Source organism: Oenanthe melanoleuca, chromosome 12, assembly GCF_029582105.1.
Source record: "Oenanthe melanoleuca isolate GR-GAL-2019-014 chromosome 12, OMel1.0, whole genome shotgun sequence".
Lineage (NCBI taxonomy): Eukaryota > Metazoa > Chordata > Aves > Passeriformes > Muscicapidae > Oenanthe > Oenanthe melanoleuca.
In genome coordinates this window covers 6,582,018-6,601,506 of record NC_079346.1, presented here as the reverse complement: position 1 = coordinate 6,601,506, position 19,489 = coordinate 6,582,018, and the positions used below count along the sequence as shown (strand labels likewise).

Here is a 19,489-nt window from a genome sequence, read left to right as displayed (position 1 = left end):
TTAAGGCCTGTGTTTATAAGAGTGATTGCTTTGCCATGTTCTCCTTGAGGACCTGGCTGAGCATCCAAAGAGAGGACATGCACTGTCACCTGCACTGAGGCAGGCTGGCTCATGCCACCAGGTCTGTTTTGTTGCTGTGAGCTCCTCCATGTGCTGTGCCATCACCAACACTTGTAGGAACAACAGGAGATTTTGCTGCTCCTGTGCCTGGCTGCATCAGTTTTCCTTGTTTGTCTTTTACTCTCCTCCTGCACTTGGAGACAGAATAGTTCTCAGTCATGCTGGTGGGTTTGTTTCAGCCCTGATGTGTTGGTTCTTCCCTCCTCTGTCCTCACCATGCCTGGCACAGCTGAGGCTGTGGGCTCTCCTTGCTGGCAGGGAGGTGACAGCTCACTGAGTGTCACCACAAGAGTGACTTTGGCCGTGACACAGTTTCTCTGTGTCTTTGCAGCTTTCTGAGTAAGGAGATCTGTCAGCCTGAAGATTCATTTGCACAAACACTGTGGGTGAGAAGTCTAACACTGTGTTGGGCCATGTTTATTTTAAATCTCAGGGCTGCTGAGAGCTCTGTCAGCCAAGGCAGGCCCCCAATCCTTGGGAACACCAGGACTCTCCAGGCTGGATGTGGTGGGAGCTCTCCTGGTTTGCCTGGGGGCCCTGTGGTGCTGCTTGACAGCCCAAGCAATGGCAAAAATGATTTTTCCATCTTTTCTTAAACAGTGAAACAAGTTTAGTGATGGGGAGGAGAGAGTAATGCAGCTCAGGAAAGAGCTGTCTTCCCAGAGGGCTCTCACAGCACACACAAGGGATTTTTAGCTCTGGGGTCCCTCTGGATTTCTGTCTCAGGCTTGCATGGGAAGCAGTAATTTCCTATGTGGCTGCAGAGCATTGTGCTGGAGCTGGTCCATCCTTGCTGTGGGGTGGGAAAAAGGGTGAGCAATTTTCTTTTTTTGCACATTTCTAAACTGGTGCTCTGTTTCTCTCACTCCTGTGTTGATGGACACTGCTGTTGTCCATCCCAAGGGTGGCTCCAGGAGCAGGCTGAGTGAAGGTTGGGATGCTGTAGCCCCTGTCTCTGAGTGTAGTAGGTGAGGTGATGGTTCTCCCAGGAGGAAAACCACCTCAGATGAACCAGTCTCCCATGATTTCCATATGGACCTGGTGGTGCAGTGAGCGAGCTGTTGTGCTCTGTGCTCTTGTTTGTGTGTGTCAGCCCCAGCAAAGGGAGGGTGTCCTCCAGGCAGGAGAGATGACTCTGGAGCTGGTCCAGGTGCATGCAGAGCCCTGGCACTGGGTCCCTCCTGGCATGGCCACCTTCCTCTGGGACACCACTTTGGGAAATGTTGTTTCCCATCTTTTCCTTGCCAGCTCTCAGCAGTTTCTGTGCATGCCCACCAGAGAGCAACCCCAGCACAGGGTTGTCTCCAGAGAGACAGATTGTAGGGCTGAGTGTGAGGTCAAATCCATCTTCCCTCACCCCTTCCAGCCCTATCACCTCATGCCAAACCTGGGCTGAATAGTGAGTTTAGGCCCTCTATGTCCTGAGGAGTATCCACAAGGAAAGAAGGACATGCTGGAGAAGAGAGGCAGGAGACCCTGGCTGTGTCTTCTGCAGCAAAGCCAGTGCCATCTCCAGGAAGGGACCATGCCATTATTAGCAAGGGACATCAATCCTGGATGTACAGGAAGCAAGGCTTCAGACAGAGCTTAGTTATTTGGATGGCTGAAAATCTGTTGCTTTTTGCAGTTTCCTGTAAGTGCACAGACAAATTGAATTCATCTTGGAGAAGCACAGAATCTTTTAGTCTGGAGAAGACCTTTAAGCCCAACAGACATCTCAGTGGGCATCTTTGATGCTTGAGCAGGTAGCTGGGTGTCCTGGTGGGGTTTTTTATGTGAGACTCTGTCCCAGTGTTTGGGGAAGGAGCAAACCCATGTTTTTCATGTATCCTCAGACTTTGTGAGTGTCTCCTCAGGGCTGGCAAGCAGTCCCAGGGTAGGCAGCCACAGCTGGGCTTGGAGGTGAGGTTCAACTATGCAGCATGAAATATCTTAATTGAGCTATCAGGTCAGGAGGGAGAGATGGGCAGGATCGGCCTTTCCTGGGATAGACACAGCACAAGGGACTGAATCTCCTGTGGAAGGAGCTGTCCCTCCCCCTGTGCTTCCCCTGAGCTGCAGGAGCAGCACTCACACACCAGGGGTGGCTACCAAGGTCCGTGGCACTGCTGAGCTGCAGCCCCAGTGCTGCAGAAATGGGCTTTGGGAGAGAGCTGAGGGAGGAAACAACTCCTGGCTATTTTTATCCTTGCACCAGCCCCCGGGGATTTCGATTGACAGGATTAGTTATGAAGCCAATATTATGAGTTTAACTATGAGTGAAATAACACAACTTCTGTGGGAAGCAGAGTAAAAGAGGCAATTATACAGTAGTTTAATAACAGCACGCTGCTGGCTGGGTAGCTGAAAACTTACAGTTGACAGTAATTAGATTTTTCCATTCTTGCTGTTAAATAGCTATAAAAATTACAACAGAAAATAATCTGATTCTCTTTTATTTCATGCTGTTTTCATCTCCAGTTGGCCTTCTGATTATTCTTTATATGGTTTTAGTATCTGATATTTAAGACATGCAGAAATAGGACAATGTTTAAAAAATGCAGAAAGCACTAGGAATGAGGGAATGGCAGTAACACTCTTCTGAGCATGAGGAATCCAAGGGATGGACAGTGAAGGCTTTCCAAATTGATTGACTCTGAATACCAGTTGGGCTTCTAACCACAGGAGTTATTCCAAATCATTTAAAATTACAGTAAAAAATGAGATGTTAGGAATTAAATCCCCATTTACCTGTCTGTTACTGTAATGTGCCAGGTGTAGATAAGCAGGAGGGATGGAGGGAGGTGCTGTGGCACATCAGTCTGCTCAGGTTGCTGTCCTCATTTCCTGCTGGGATGGGAGTCCATGCTGTGATGTGATTCTGGGCTTCACTCCCACCTTGGGCTCCATGCTGGGATGGCAGTGTGAGTAGTGGGGGTGTTTGTTGGCTGGCAAAGAGCTGGACAAGGACAAAAATCTGTGAGGTCCCTCAGATCCACAGGGCATCTTCTCTTCAGCCTTTGCTGCTCTTGCACAGCCCTGCAGTGCTGGGATTTGTGCCCTGCAGTGCTGGGGCTGTGCAGGCATCTCATGTCCCTGTTGTTCACATCCCAAGTGATGCTTCCTTGTCTGCTGCCCTCCTTTCAAGCACTGTCCTTTTTATTTTTTTTTCCTCTGTGTCTAGACAGCAGTAAGTTTTCTCTTTCGGTATAAAAATGTGAATTACTTTAGAAATATACAGTTGTTAAACTTGCAGGGTGAAACTTAATGAGCCAACAAATGTGTGGCATTTAGCTGCTTATGATCATAGCCTGAAAGTGCAGCACAGCACAAAGGGAAGAACTCTCAGGTTTGCTTTCACCATTGAAAGCTCAGGATAGGATATTTGCTTGGAGATTAAAAGTATTTTTCCTTTTGCTCTCCTTTACTGTGTAATGTAAAAGATCCAGGTATGATAAATGGTATCCTGGTTGTGATGTTGTGCAGGGAGTTTAATGTGAAGTGGTGTTTTGCAGCTCTAGTGTCTGGCGGGATCTCTGACACACAATAAATGCATTCTGTGGCAGCACACCCGACCTCACAGCACAGCATGTCTCTGATTTTATTGCTTTATTCTGTCATGGCAGGAGCATCACAGTCCAACTTCACACACATGTTTCAGTTTTAAAGCACTGTGGAGGTGCCCAGAGCTGACAGCAGAGCAAAGGCCACCTCCAGGTTTGCCTCTACCCCATTTGGTTCCACTAGTCAAAGAAATGTGCCGTGTTTTTGGCAGATGCAAATGCTCCAGATGGTACTGGGAAAAGTGCAAATGAAAGATTTGATTTCGGCCCTTCCTCACTTTAATAAAATCCTGCTCATCTCTCTGGTAGAGCCTTTCTTTTAAAAATGTATCCCTTCTCTCTCTTTTTTTTTTCCTACCCCCACCTCTGAGCCTGTGACTTTCAGCTTATCCCTGTGTCACTGGGAGTTGTTCTGCTGGTTGTTGCAGTCTGCCATCCAAAGTGGCTACCTTCCAGCATGTTTTTCTGGTGCTAGTCTTTAAAAAGTGGATATAATCCATTAATCACAGTGTCTGGCTTTCTGTGTTGGGGCGTGTTGCCAGGTTTGAGCCAGGACAAGGCAGTGAGTACTGCGTGGGGTCTTGACACCTGGACACGCTCTGGTGAAGTGCAGACTTTTAGTGTGTGCTGAAAGAAATATTCCCTCATGTTCTGGGTTCCTGCTGGCCCTTGTGTGAGGGACAGGGGCAGCTCACAACAGCTGGTGCTGCTCTTGGGCTGTGTCTGCTGCCCCATAGGCATCGTTCTTCTGCAGAGCTCTGGTGGAAGAGCGGGAGGCTGGGAGGAGTCACCTCCTGGGGCTGGTCCAACCCGTGGGCCACTACCTGAACCTAATTTTGGCTTGGGGGGATGAGGGAGAGGAGAGCTGTCATCTCCCCCATCAGTTCCATCTGGAATGGCATGTGTGCTCTCAGGCATGTGCTGTGCTGATGCTCACACAGTGCCCGAGTCACCAACCTGTATTAGCTTATTCCAGCACATTTCCTTGTTACAAAATTAGTTTCATTTTGCAAATTGCTGCTGCACTAGTAATTGAATTGAAAGGGTATTTTTGTTAGTTTTATCTCCCCCCCACCTTTTTTTTTTTTCCACTGGAGTAAATCAGGAATAAGTCAACAGAATCAAGCCCTTAGTGCTTTCAGAAACATGCTCATTTAAATTGGATGCAAGAGGGTGTCTGTGTTTACATTTGGCCTGCCAAGAATCTCTGTTTCAGAAACTGGCTTACATAATATGTCAAAATTGGTTTACTCATTAGCATTGCAAACGGCGTGAAACAGGCGCAGATTGATAAACTCGCGGCAATATTTGCATCCGGATCTGAGTGGCACAGGGGGAGGGGAAGTTCATTAGGAAACCTTCCATTTCCACAAGAAAAACAAATGGTTTCCAGTTTTAGATCTCAGACTTCGTTAATTTTCTGTCTTCCCAAATTTAAATAAAGATAGAAAGGGAAATGTGAAAATCTCTGTTGGCAAACAGGCAGCCTATCTCATATTCCCTGTGCTGGTGGGTTGTTCACAGCAGCAGCTCCAGGTAGGCTGATTACCCTCTCCCAGCTGGGGCTCCAGCCCTTCTGCCAGGCTCCAGCCTCCTTGGACACCACTGCTGCCTTGATTGATGCTTTCTCTGCAGCACAGTGGGATGGACACTTCAATATTATTAATGAACTTTTCCAAAAGTGGAGTGGCCACCAGTGCAGTAGCATGGTTCAAAGGGCCTTTGGTGCTGCTGCCTGTTCCTGGCTTTACCTGGGCAGGACAAGGGTGCAGTCCAGCCTTGGGCAGAGCTGAGGACCCTGATTGGGAAAGCTCCAGCTCAGGTGCTCCATGACTAGGCTAATGAAACCCCATCTCCAGAGTGCAGTGTGTGATTTCAGCAGTGTCTGTAAATCTGCACACACACACAGGAGCAGGCATGAACAGGGCTCTGGGATAATGTGAACAAGCATGTTAGGAATAAAGCAATAAGGCAATGAGAGGGTCTAAGGGTAGTGAGTGCCTTTGGGCTTCTCCTGTGGTGACGCAGGATACTCCATAGTGGGTTGGGGAATGGTGGGAAGAGACAGCAAGGAGTGCTGGGGAACCAGATATTTGGAGAAGTTTCTTCACTGAAAGAGCCAGACATTGGAATAAGGCTGCCCAGAGAGGTGATGGAACCTCTGTCCCTGGAAGCATTCAAACAACATGTGTGTGCTGCTTAGGGATGTGGTTTAGTGGTGGACTTGGCAGTGCTGCATGAAGTTGTACTCAGGGGTCTTTTCCAGCATTTGTAATTCTGAGCTGTCCTCATGCAGATGCCTCCCCTGAGTCCTGCTGTATCCAGGGATAAGTCTCTCCCCAGGCTGCTGCCTGTCCTCTTGCTGGTGTCACTGCATCTCTTTCAGCAGCACTGGCCATGAACCTTGCACAGAGTTGATGCAAATCTGTTAGATGTATACTGCTTTTAAATGCCAGGAAGTTTTTTAGTTTGCTTTGAAACTCCCAACTCAAAAATCAGAAGTAAAAAGTTCTGATACAGCACAGGGACATGGGAAAGCAGAGCTGGTCTTGGCAGCAGCTCTTCTTGTGCTTGGTGATGCTGAGTGCCCCATGCAGTATTTCAGATGAATTTTTGAAAAGGAATTAAATAAAGCTGGAGAAATGACCAGGCTGCAGTGCTGCAGGGTCTGCTGCAGCCTGACAAGTGTTTTGTCTTGTTACCAAACACTGGCACATTCACTATCAGCGTTGTTAGAACTAATCCACAGCATTCAGGGTGTGTTACTAGTTAGGGGAGAAAAGCAGCCCTTGGTTTCTATATCCTGTGGAGTTTGTGTTTCAGTGTCATTTGGAGGAGGTGTGTGACAGGACAGGTCCTCATCTGCTGCAACTCATTGGGCTCTGGCTAAAGCTGCATCCCTACATCCCACACAGGTGCCCAGGTGCACACATATTTTAGAGGGCTGAGACATGGCAGCTCTCAGCTCAGCAAAACTCCTCTAATGTATGTTTTTCAAAGTTTTCAGAAGACTTTAGTGAGTTTAAGTAAGCAGTTGTTAGCTGTGGGAAGGGAAAATAAATTTTCTCACTGGAAAATGAAATGAGAGGTGTTTGCATTTCACTTACTCTCACACCTTGCAGCAAGAGGCTGGTCACCATGAGATACAGCGCATTTGAGTGCCAGCTGGAGAGCTGAATGCAGTGAAGAAGGCCAGGAGCAGTGAGATGCATCAGCTGGGGAGCTGAGGCAAGCTGAGTATCCTCCTGCCATCCTCCACCAGTGTGCACCCACAGGCTGGAGAAGAGCTCCCAGGGCTGCAGGAGAGCCAGCATCACTCTTTGTGCTGATGCAGTGGGTGGTAAGTTTTGTGTGGTCCTTGGTCACCTTTGACCACGTGCAGCGTGAACGTGACTGCAGAGTGCAGCTCCTGCCTGCCTTTGTAAGGCATCAAAGGGCTGCTCACAGTGCAGGGACAGGTAAAAGCTGCCCAGCTCTGCAGACCAGGGTCACTGGGGTGTTTAATCTTCGTGGCTGGGGCTCAGGCAGCGTGCAGGTAGCTGGCGAACGTTTCTGTGTATGTTAAAATGCACCACGCAGCAGAGCAGTGCTTCAGCCTGAAGAACTCTCTGAGCATCACAGCAGCTGCTCATTACAGCATCCAGCAGCATCAGGCTGTATCTGCTGGAAACACAGGGCCACATCGACAGCAGTGACATCTGTCAGCCTGGTGTGCAGCTCCTGCTTGTGGGAAAGGAGCCTGGAGTACTGTGCTCATAAAGGGTTGTCAGAGCCTCCTCCGTGCCTGGATTGTGCTAGAAGTGCCAGCCCCCAACAGATAAACTGTATTATCAGATGGATTCAGCCTCCTTGCTTTTGTCTTCAGGATTTTCCCTGTGAATTCCAGCACTTATTGTAAATCCCAAGCCACTGGGGGAAAGCAATTGTGCTCCAATTTTGCAGTGCAGAGAGCTATTGTCACCCCACAGGTGTATCTGTATACCAGCATGTAACTTCTATCTCCTAATAAAAGGGTAATTTGCCTTATGTCACATCTGTTTGTAAATGTTTGATGCTGTGGGTAGAAAAGAGGGTAAAACAGTGATCAGCTCAGCACTGATCAATGAACAGCACAGTATGGTTTAGTCTTGGTTGCACTGAGTGGTGTTGGGGCACGGGTAAGTGCAGAGCAAACACCTTTCCAAGAGGGATCCATGGATCCTTTCCTGCTCTTAGCATGCTGATGTCCTGAATGCAGAGCAGAGATGTGGGACTGGCCTGAAACCCCTCCTGTGAGGAAGTTTGCTGTGACAAGGTGTGGGGTTTGTGTCTGTGTGTAGCTGCTGGGGGGAGCAGATGTGGCACCTTCCCAAAGAAGTGGTGTTTGGCTGCCACTGATGCGTCTGGCTCACAAAGAGGAGCCTGAGCTCATCCCCTGATACATCCTCCTCCTTCCAGCACACATGGGCCACAGCAAAGGTTTTGTTTGGGTGGATTAATAGCGCAAAATTTTCCCCTCTTGGTGCATGGCAACCCATGGGTTTCCACTGGTTTTCTCTGATATTCAAAAAGGAACAAAGCTCAAATTCCAGGAAGCTTTGGAGGTCTGGTCCTGTGCAAGCACAGGGTGAGCTCAGCACACATGAAGGTATGGGAGACTTGAGAAGTCTTTCCCCTTTCTGGATGGGCTCCTTGCTGCAGCTGCAGGGCAGCTGTCTGAGGGGCAGTGAAAAGCATCTCAAAATGTAACAGAGTCCAAACAGCCCCCAAACCCCACAATAAAGCTCCAATGACAGTTTGGAGGATCCTCAGGCTTTTTTCAACTTCAGCCCAAAATTGTGAGCTGATTCTTTTCTGGGAGCAGACAGGAGACCAAAGCAATGCTGCATTAGCAGTGGGTGGGAAGGGGCTGCTCTCCCAGCCCACCACAGTGGTACCTGCACCACACAGAGCAATCAGCCCCTCGCCGAGGGGAATGGTTGCTGCACTCAGGCTGTGTGTAGTCAGTGCCTAATAATATGAGCATTTTGCCATCCCTCTGCAAACAAGTCTGAGGCTGCTGCCTGATTGGTATATCATCTCACTTTCTCTCAGCATTGATTTTCTTGCTCTCCTTATTTGCTTCATAAAAAGCGAGGCAAGGAGCTGATGCTCGCTTGCTCCCTCTCTCTCCCTCTCTCTCCCTCTCTCTGTGTCTCTCTCTCTCTCTCTCTCTCTCTCTCTCTCTCTCTCCTGTGAGAAGCTTTTGGGAGCCTTTATTTTTAGTATGAGACAAACCTTGCTTTATTTCAGGAGACGCAAGTTGGATTATAAATCTTTTTGTAAATGTGTATGGTGATATTTGCTCCGGTAAGTTATATGCATCTCTATTTATTTGTGTAACTGTACTGGCTGGGGGAGAAGTGGGGCTTTTCAGGAATCATGAAGCCCACAAAATTGTGTTTAGGCTTGGTTTCTTTGTAGTCTCATGCTGAGCCAAACTGTTCTGTGATTTTTAGATACGTTGAAATATTTTCAGTTTGTATTTGGCTTTGCAGAGAGGGATGCCTGCTTTGAAAACTTGTTTTGCACTTCATTTTACTGCAGAAAATGGACAATGATGATTAAAGGGGAAAGGAATTCTTATTTATTGTGTTCCCTCTGGCATTTTAAATCAAAGGTGCCTCCTAAATAATGCTGCAATATTTGATAGAAAAAATCAGTCAGAGCTATTTAATATTGATCGAGCTGAAGTATGAAATCTGACTGCCTGTTACCTTAGATCAATCTAAAGTATGACAGCTTGGCAGCAACATGCTTCTCATCAATATATGTTAATGAAATAAAGAAAATCTTTAATTAAGAAAATAGCTTACTTTTCAGAGTGTAACATCATTAGTACAGGTCAATAGACTGTTGCTCTGACTTTCTGCTCCCTGCCTTTGCTTTTACAGCTCAGCAGCCTCATTCCTCAGCCCTCCTGGTTAACTTGGAGACCTCCTTGTTACCTGTGAATAACAGTGAGGTGCAGTTATTTCTCTCTTCCCATCACAGCTCCTGGCGAGCTTTCCAGGCTGCACAAACCAGAGACTGTAATAGTAGACTGAGGAAAACAAGATGTATACCTTTAATATTTTCAGACTACCTAATACTCGAGTTTGCAGCATTATATTGATTAATTTATTGACCCTTTAATTCTCTCATACTTGAACCGTATCCATGTGCTCCAGAAGTCTTTAAGAACTCCAGCTGTAGCACAAGTTGGAGCTGCTATGAGAACATGTTTGAGTGTGTATCTGCTCAGAAAGTCACAGATTAAACCTAGAATAGTCTGCTACTCTCATGATACCAGGCTATGCTAATAGATATATGAAGTGTACTTTAATAAGATGTTAGAAGGCTGTAACTGAGTTTATTAAACCCACAGGAGAATGTAAGGATGTTGCATAAGCCCAAGATAAACTCTTCTAAAATCTGAGAGAAATTTCAGATTAGCAATAACTGCTTAGTCATTTTAAGCTGATTTTGGACAGCTTTCATTGTCCATCTCCCCAGTCCTTATTTATTTATTTATTTATTTTTTTTTTTTTTTTTTTTTTTTTTTTTTTTTTTTTTTAAGTAATAGTTCATGTGCCTTCTCATCTGCTTGAAGAGCAGCTGGTGGGAATATTTGGTGGTGTGCCCCTCAGCAGTGGCTCACAGGCTCTGCTGGGTCTGTGCCCTGGCTGGGCTGAGCTGATGCTGGTGCACAGCATCCCATAGGCAGCCAGGGCATTCCACAGACAAGCCCATGTGCTTTGTTCCTGAAAATGTAGTTAATAGGCACTCAGTTCAGAGGCTTTCTGGTGTTTCTGTGATTGCTGTTTCATAAGGACCATATGTATTTAGAGCAGCTGCATAGCTTGGCACAGAAAACATGGCACATAAAATGTGCTGTGTGCCACCATGCTGGAGGACAAGTACATAAAAATAATTGTCTTTTTACAGTCCTTTAGCTCCTCAGGTGTGGAGGGCATGGGTGCCTGAGCAATGCACATCTCACACACTTTCTAATGCTGCTGGACTGAGGGCAGTGCTGGGCATTTCTAACTTTGCTCAGCCCTGCTATCTGGCTCAGTGCAGTCCTTGAGGTGAGCAGGGCAATGGTCAGAGAGTGTTTGGGTAACCCAGGAGGGGAAGGGGCTGAAAAGCACATTTCCTGCTCCTACCCTGCAAAACTAAAGGCCTGGTTTTTCTGTGCCACATAACTCATCATAGCAGGGGTGCCAGACTGCCCTGAAGACAGGTTGTGGTTTATTAAGAAAGGCAGTTGGTCTCATCCTAATTGCTTTGAAGCAGGAAAAGTGGCTTGAAATGGCTGGTTTGACTGCAGGCAGGGGCAAGTCATCCCTGTCCCTGAGGGCAGGTTGCCAGCAGCCAGGGAACTTAAGGCACAAAGTGAAAATGTGGTCAAGTATATTGCTGCAAGACTTTCTCTTGGCAGAGGAGCTTTTGGCTGAGCAGAACTGATCCCAGCAGCCCTACATCTCTGCAGGGTATGGCTGACACAGACTCGGGGGGACAGCAAGCCTGCCCTGCTCATCATGTCATACACACAGAAGTCTTCAGTGTTCATGGGGTTTTGTGCCTGTCCTTTTGTCCATCCTCATGCTGCAGTGTGTGGTGATCCCTCATCTCAGCTGCTTGGTGGTAGCAGGTGTGGGGGCAGCTGCACCCCAGCCCAGTAGCACCAACAACCACTCAGCTCTCAGACCTTGCAGCAGCCTGCATCGCCTCCCCAGGAGTGTGATACCCACTGTGCAGGATGACTTCAGGCTGATGTGCAGAATAGGCTTGGTGCAACTGCAGGGACAGGTTCACAGCACGGTGCTTTGCAAGCCTTGGGACCGAAAATTTGAAATTCGTGCCAGTGGAGGAGGCATCACTGTCCCCTGCTAGGAGGTTTGAAAGGGGTTTGAAATATAATTTTAGGGTGTTCAGATCCCAGGAGCTTAATTTCCGTTGAGACCTGTCTTCCTGGCTGCTCCTCTAGCAGCTCAAACAATTCCTAGAGAAATTCCATAAACCCTTTAAAAAATTAATGCCTTAAATATCTGGCTCCTTTTGAATGTCTGATACTCTTTTTTGAGCCAAGTCCTTGGAAGATGTAATGAGTACTTTCCTCACCTCTGTTGATCCTGTTCAGATCAATAGAAACTCTGCAGGGGGAAAGGTATTTGTATTGATACTGGGCAGCAGCTGCCTGTCAGTGCTGGTGATGGCAGGTGTTTATTCTTCATGTTACTCTTGATCAAGAGTTCCTATAGAGTTATATGATCATTTTCTTCCAGGGAATTTTTCTGTGAACATAGGATGTAGATGACAACCTAACCTGGAGTGTGGTTTTTCCTGATTTTGCTTATGGGAAAACCTTGAGTGTGGTTTTTCCTGGTTTTGCTTATGGGCTCTGTCCTTAGTTTGCAGATCTGACCAAAAGGTTGCAAAGAGCACTTGCACCTGCAGTGAGACTCTCTGGTAACTGAGCTCTGGGGCCAGAGGTGTGACAGTACTGTGAAACTCTTCAGCAGTCCTCTCCTGTCATGTGCCACCTCTTATTTTGGAGGAAAAAGAAAGAAAAAGAGAAAGGAGAGAAAATAAAATGAGAAAGATGCGCTAAGCCCGTCTGTAGAGACAGAGACAGGTGATCAGTGTGGGGTATCTGCAGTGCTGTGGCTTCCCTCTCCTCTCTTTTGCAAAGCACTGTGTGTGTGTCAGGGCTGTCTGGCTGTCTGTCTGTCCGTGCACAGGCTGGGTGGCAGAGCCCTGTGCCACCTGAAGGGCTCTGCAGTGGCTCATCTGTCACCGAAACTCCCCGGCGCCGTGGCAAAGCAAATATGCTGCAGCAGGCTGTAAAGCTGTAAACATATGGGCACTAACAACAGATTAAGTGAGTGATTTAGTCTAAGGGGCTTGGTAGATTACCATAAAATGTATCTTAATTAGAAAAGCAATCAAAGTTGCACAGAGTCAATGAGGATGAAACGTCTCTGTTGGCAGCAGTGAGTGTTCTGTCCCCCATAGTAGGGATGGGGATGGGGATGGATGCAGCTCATGCCCACTTTGGAGGTTTCCTGGGGTTTGCCCAATTCAGCCTTCAGTGCAGGCTGCCTTCATGCTGAATTATTTGTTCTTTGACCAATGAGACCATCCTGTGAGCTGCTCAGTAGGAGTCTGATGGTGGACTCATGTTCCTTTAAAAGCATTAACAAACCAGGAACTGCTGAAGGAGAAGGAGAGCATTTGCACATTTTCCTTAAAACTCTGTACCAGTACCCAAAGATACATCTAAGTGTTTGCTGTGTATAGTACAGCTAGTCCCAGATAAAGGATTGGGGCTTCTAAGTGGCACCATAACACAAATAATTAATAAGTCTATCTCCCTCACTGTGTCCTTATCTCTTCAGTGAGCATGGCCATAATTAGCTTTCACCTGATTCTAAGTTTATAGCATGTTCAATTGCTTTTTCCATTCTGCTTGTGTTTTCTCTGCTTCCTTATTTTAGTGGCCCTGGCTTTATTCCACAGGCCAGAGTCTATAGATTAAAAAAAAAGCTGGATATTCATCTCCAGCAGTGCAGATGTAAAGATTGCAACAGCCAAAACCATATTGATGCATTATTGGTTTTGTACAAGAGTCTGTTTCCTTTCTGGGCTCTGGGAGGATTTGAAGTACATTGGGAAGTGGCACAGAAGATTTGCAGCAGCTGCTGGCAGCTGAGAGAAAGGCAAGGATGACTGGTTGTCTCAGAATTAAATATTGTGAACCACGAAGGAAATGGAGAACGTTCAGGCAAGACTTTTGAAATATTTTTTTCTCTTTGTGTTTGGAAGCAGGTATGTGTATAGATTTCAGAGAGCATGAATTAAGGTGTGTGAATAAAAGGAGACAGGCAAGAGGTGTGGAGCAGCACAGAAATGGGAAGATGTAGGGGAACAGGACAACTTAACCTGTCCAGATGAAGTGTTTCAGAGCTAGTGAGATAAGGACAATGTTGTTAGCATTTCCTAAATATGTTGTGCTTAGGTGTTGCTTTTTATGATTTCAGTGTGGGAAGGAGAGCAATACCATCTCTGGGGACAGAGTATGAGAGGAGTGGTGGAAAAGGAGAGGGAGGTTTTAATTTTCAAAATGTTTCTTGCTCAAAATGTTCCCTGTAAATTCCCAGAGCTCAGCAAAGCAAACCTTCATTTATAGCCCATCATCTTAATTATTAAAAAATAAATTATTTTTACCATGTGGGCTGATATTTAGCCAGGAGCAAATTCTCATTCCAGCCTTTTGCACAGATGTGGGTGTTGAGGTCAAAGCCAGCTCCAGTGGATTTTTCCATCCAAAACTGGTTTGAGATGAGGCAGTGGGCCCCATGTTTGGAGGCAGAGCCAGGGCAGGCATGTGGGACAGCAGGTGACAGGCAGCAGATGACACCAGAGAGTTCCACTGGAGCCTAGGGAGCTGAGAGGAAGCTACTAATGGTCTCTGATGAGCATGGACCTGATAATAATGAGGTTAATGCCCTTCCATTCACCCAGAAACATCTTCAGGAATGTATAATCCCTGCTAGTCAATGGGCAATCATTAGGTCATAAATAATACAGCGTGATTGAAGGAGGAGAGCCTTTCCTGTACTAATCATTTTCCATAGTGCTGACCCGGGGAGGGTTTGGCTGCAGCCCCCTCTCAGTGCCACGCTGCAGGGACCCAGCTGTGAGAGCATTTTCTGGGCACAGGAGTGCTCCAGCCTCTCAGTTCTGCTGTGTGCATCTGTCACCAGAGCAGGAAAATTCTCCTCAGGAGCCCAGCTCCACGGAGTAGTGCTGGGAAAGGAGCTGGAGCTAATGGCAAGAACAAAAGCACAAATTAGGCAGGGAAGCAGTTCCAGGAGCCATCAGGGAGGGTTGCCAAGGGACAGTGGTGCCTGGTGGTGATGCTGGGAGAGCTGGCAGTGGGGCTGGGGGTTCTCTGTCCCAGCCCCAGCCTGGGGCAGGTGCTGTGCACACTGTGTACAAAGCTGCTTTTGCAAGCTGGGTTTGTGCTCCCTGCCATCCAGTGCTGCAGGGTGGTGTAGCCTTGGTTTGGATGAGTCCCTGTGCCTGTATCAAACCCAGCCAGGGTTTGAAGACATTAAATTCAGGGGCACCTTCCCTTCACAGAGTGTTTCTCATGTGTGCATGTCACTCAGCCATAATGTAAATCCCTGTGATTATTAGAGGGAGAAAATCCTACTCAGTAATAACTTGGATCGTGCTCTGTATGCATTTATATTACATTATGGGCCATTTTAAGCCCAGATGCTTTTGAACCCACCAAGCAAAACAGGAAACGAGCAGCCATCGTTATTATTTTTATTTTATAATTAAATGTTTACACCTGTTACACAATAAATTCCATATAATCAGGCTGCAAAGTCTGCACAAAACCTGTTGTTTTCTGGAGGGAGCAGAAACAGAGTTAAGTTTATGCATTAATCTGTGTTTGCTGGGTTATTGCACATTACCTGTTAGTAAAATGAAAACTGACTTGACCTGTTAGAAAAGGTGGCTGTCTGTGGCTTTCCATGGTTTTGCCTATGATGGTCACATGTGTTTGATGCCAAAGCAGCTCATGAGACAAGAGGAAGGGGACACAGACTGGGAGTGGCTGCTCCAGAACTCTGGGCACTTGTGATGCTCTGGGTGCTGTCACAATGTGGATCCTGGTAGAGACTGCCACAGTTGGTTTGTTGGGTTTTTTTGTTGGCTGGAAGTCTAGGACTAGAAAAGCTCTCAGGCCCAAAAAGGAGCACATCTCTGCTGCAGTGACATATGTCACAGCATGAGTCATTCAGGGATTGTATGTACAAATCTAAACATGTCTGTCCAACTTGTGCTCCTGTGTCCTTAAAAGAAGAGGGCACCAATGGGAAGCTGTGGAGCTGCAGAGGCAGAGCCATAACTTCCAGGCTGTTCTACAGCCAGAGGGGAAAAGGGCTGCAGGTGTGTCTGTGATACATCCCAAATGAAGCCTTGTACACCCAGTAATTACCCCAGGTACTCCTAAGCCTGATTGCAGCACCTATCAGTGTTTTTTGGTTCATGGCAGACATGCCACCAATGTGTCAATGTCTGTGTGCTGAAAGCAATTTACACAATAAATTTTAAAAACCCTCAGGTCCTTGTAAATGCTTGCCTCAAACCTTTGACTAATGGTTAGAGGTGCTGGGAGAGCTTGGCAGTTTGTGTAAGTACCTTTGTACTCCAACAGCTTTTCACTGAGTCCAAGAAGAGATGCTCTATATGTGTCCCTCTTTTCTGCCTGTTAACTCTTCCATGCATGCTGCCAACCTTAGCATTAGCTTTTAACTTTGTGGCTGACCCATCAAACACTGGATGAAATAGCTTGCATTACATTTTGAACTTAATAAATAGGAAAGGCATTACACAGATACTGTCTGGCCATCTGGAGGAGCAGTGTTCTTCACCCCAACAAATGGCTATCTAATACTCTCATATACAGTTGGGCTTTATTCTATTAAAAAATAATGAGAAAAACTACCATACCATTATTTGGTGGAGCTAAATGGGATTTTTAGAATAATCAATGGAAGATGAATGGAAAAGATAAAGGTTTTCTTCAAAGCAAAAGAGAGAAAATTGTCTCCTTGGGATTAAAGTATTGTATAACCAAGTTATTATAAAACGATCTTTACTCACTAAAAGTACCCCAATTTCATTTCCATAAATCTTTCCATTAAGAATCAAATCAAGTTGTTGGCTTTTGGGTTTTTTTTTCATTAAAAAAAGTGCTAAGAATTAAATGAAGTGTTGTTCTTTAAACACACAGAGGATGCTGTGGACTTTCTGCCTGCTCTGGGGTCAGGTCTTTCCATCCAGCTGGTGGCATCAAGGGCTGCTCTTTGTGGGTGCTCCAGAATGCCAGACAGAGGTTTATTGCTGTAGATGGCCTCATGAAGACCCCCACAGCCCTGTGGGGAAGTCGTGGAGCAGATTGGTCTCCTCCAGGTGGATGACAGTGGCATATGTGGCTCTTCATGCCCAAACTTGGAGTTGCTCCCTCATCCCTGAGGTTTTCACTCCACACAGACCAGGGCTGGGCTGGCACAGGAGCCTTCTTAGCAATGCTGCTTTTTATTTGTAAGGTGAGGACACTAAGTTCCAGCAGTCAGTGAACTGTGGCTTTAGGGCTGGTTCTCAGCAGAGCAGAATATATTTCAGTTTTCTTCCTGTATTGTTGTTGAAGGAAAATGACTCCAGCTAGTTGTCATCCCCCCAGAACTGCATTGCCTGCACTATGCTCTCCACCTCCAATTCATCAACCAGTCAAGCTGATATAATTAGGAATCCCAAAGTCAATAATCTGATAATCTCCAGTGCACAAAGGCTTGTATGTAGGAGAAGTGATTCCAGGAAGTCTGCAGCTCAGATCCGTGCAGGAAAAATGCCAGATTTTAAAAAAGAAACAGGCAGAGACCCAGAGGAGAGAGAGCTTCCTAATCCTTCACTGGTGACACATTTTGGGCCATCAGTTCTGCAGTAAATGCTTCCCGTACAGTCATTTAGTGCCTTCCAACCTTCCCTTTACAGCCTTAATAATAATGTTCAATTACTGGTTCTGCTCTATAAATAAATAATCTCAGTTTAACGAGACACTCAGCGGGGTGAGCGATGCTGGCTGCGGGGGGACAGCTCCAGAGCCCTTGGAGCTCCACACATGCTCTTGGCCACAGTGGGAAATGTCAGGCAATGGAACATTTGGCAAAGGTTTTGCAGTCTCTCTGTTATGGTGGCATGGAGAAAGGGAGGTCTCAGATCCAGAAATGATGCCAGAAAAAACAGGTCTGCTTTTAAAACGCTCTGAACATGTGAAATGACTAATAATAGTGCAGGCGTTCTGAATATTTCAGATTGCTGTTTCAAAGTGTCAGAAGTTCCCCTCAGCTTTCCAGTGTTAGGGCAGGAGTAGGGGACTGGGGGGACCTCTTTGGGAAGGCATCCAGCAGGTTCATTCCCATTTTCCTTCCTTGGTGCCAAGAGAAAGCACTGGAGACTAAACCACAGAGTGAACTGCATCCCCCTCAGCCTGTTTTTGGCCAGCACAGCTCCAGGCAAGACTTAACACTTTCTTTTTAAGATCTTGCCCTCCTGGAAAGAGCAGAGCCCTCCAGGCAGAGCAGGTCCTCTCCTCTGCAGCAGGGTAGTTTTGCACAGGGCAGACATGCTCCCAGGAAAAGCAAGTGGTTTATATAGAAGTTTCATCAATTTTAAATGACAGTGTTGTCTTCCTACCGGGATGTTTCAGCTGTAGCATGCGCCACATAAGCCTTTTAACTCGCCTTGTCAGGAGCTGTTCTGCCTTCTCCTGGTGTGCAGAGCCAGCCTGTTGCTCAGCAGGCATTGAGGGGAATTGTCACAAAGCCAAACAGGGAGAAGTGATAGGGAATCATCCTGTTTTTCCCTTCCATGGTGGGATGAGTGACGTGCAGGGTCACTTGCTGAGGAACTACCAACTGTTTAATTCACAGCTGGGACTTGGGCTCCTCCAGGGCATCACACACCCCAAGCCCCTGGCCACTGGGATGGGAAAGGAAGCAACCAGCCTTGAGCCTGGATAAATGACAGCACCTGAAAGCCAAATTACAGGATTCACTGCCATTCCAGTGACCTTGCATCAGAAGAAGAGGGGTGGTCCCATAAATCATATGATGAACCTTTCCCTGCCCTGTGCTGGTGTGAGAAGCAGTGTTGTGCTCTGCTGGGTATTACATTGCTATTTTTTCTCAAAAGTGCTAAGGAGCCAACTGATCTTTAAAACATGCTTGTCTGATTTGACAGGGAAGGCTGGTTTATTGTTGCACAGTACCAGGATAAATATAATTTCTGTTAGTAAAGTTATACTGTGGGATTATAATTCTTTACAAAAATGTACCTGTAGTCCAGGCCAAAGCTGGAGGTTAGAGAGGGAATATCACCATAACAGGATGTGGGAATGGTATTAATCACTTTACAGAAACTCATTGCCTTGTCAGTTTTGTCAGAGACCATGAGGAAGAAGGATGATCTTCCAGCCAGGCATTGCTCCAGTCTGTGCTGAGAAGCACAAATAATGTTCCTTCCTCTCCCTGCCTTTGGTCTGTGACCTCTTTGGGTGGGTTGGTGACTGCTCCCATAGCACACACTGAACTGGTGGGGTGCTTGGTGTGTTATCTCACAAGGGATGTGCACCATTGATCCGGGCTGGGGACATTTTCCATTTCCCTGCAAGGGTCCAGGCACATGTGAAGGCACCTCCCCCCTGTATAAGAGCAGCAAGGCAATAGCTGCAGCTGCAGGAGGGATGGAGAGCACAGGAGAAAGCAGGGTTTGCCCTGCTCCCACTCCTGTGGGCAGGAATAGCCTGGCACAATAAGGATTTATTGCCTCAAGGGCACCACGATTCTGCCATTGCTGCTGCAGGGAAGCCAAGCACAGGACTGGCTGTCAGACCTGAGCTTGGCAGGAGCAGCTATGGGATAAGCAGGGGTAACTGCACATGGGGAGATTTATCTCCTGTGAAGGGAAGAAGCAGGATGCATGCACACTTGCAGATAGACCTAGTGCTGAGTGTGGATTTATAGGCAGAGAGTAAATAGGAACGTGGGGAAGCACTTTCCCTTCCTCCATAACTTTTCAATTTCAGAGCAGCCAGATTCAATAAAATTATCTCACAGATGGAGGTTTTATTGGGTCTGGCCCATAAAGCTCCCATTATGGGGTTTACAACTGCCATTTACACAAATCCTGCTATAATAAAATACAGTGGTGTTTACAGTATTCCTGAAACGGCCACAGAATTA

The 19,489-nt window shown here is 46.7% G+C and overlaps 1 protein-coding gene across 2 annotated transcripts in view; it reads left to right on the top strand.

The window, feature by feature from the left end:
- Positions 1-19,489, top strand: part of SYNPR (synaptoporin) — a 100,832-nt gene that overhangs the window by 49,379 nt on the left and 31,964 nt on the right. The window contains exon 1 of one of the 2 annotated variants that reach the window (XM_056501282.1): positions 6,785-7,002. The exons of the other annotated variant lie outside the window; for it this stretch is intronic. Within the exon in view, the coding sequence (XP_056357257.1) occupies positions 6,991-7,002 (12 nt within the window). The 5' untranslated portion in view covers positions 6,785-6,990. Of the gene's footprint in view, positions 1-6,784; positions 7,003-19,489 lie in introns of those variants that run through there. 2 annotated transcript variants of the gene reach the window in all.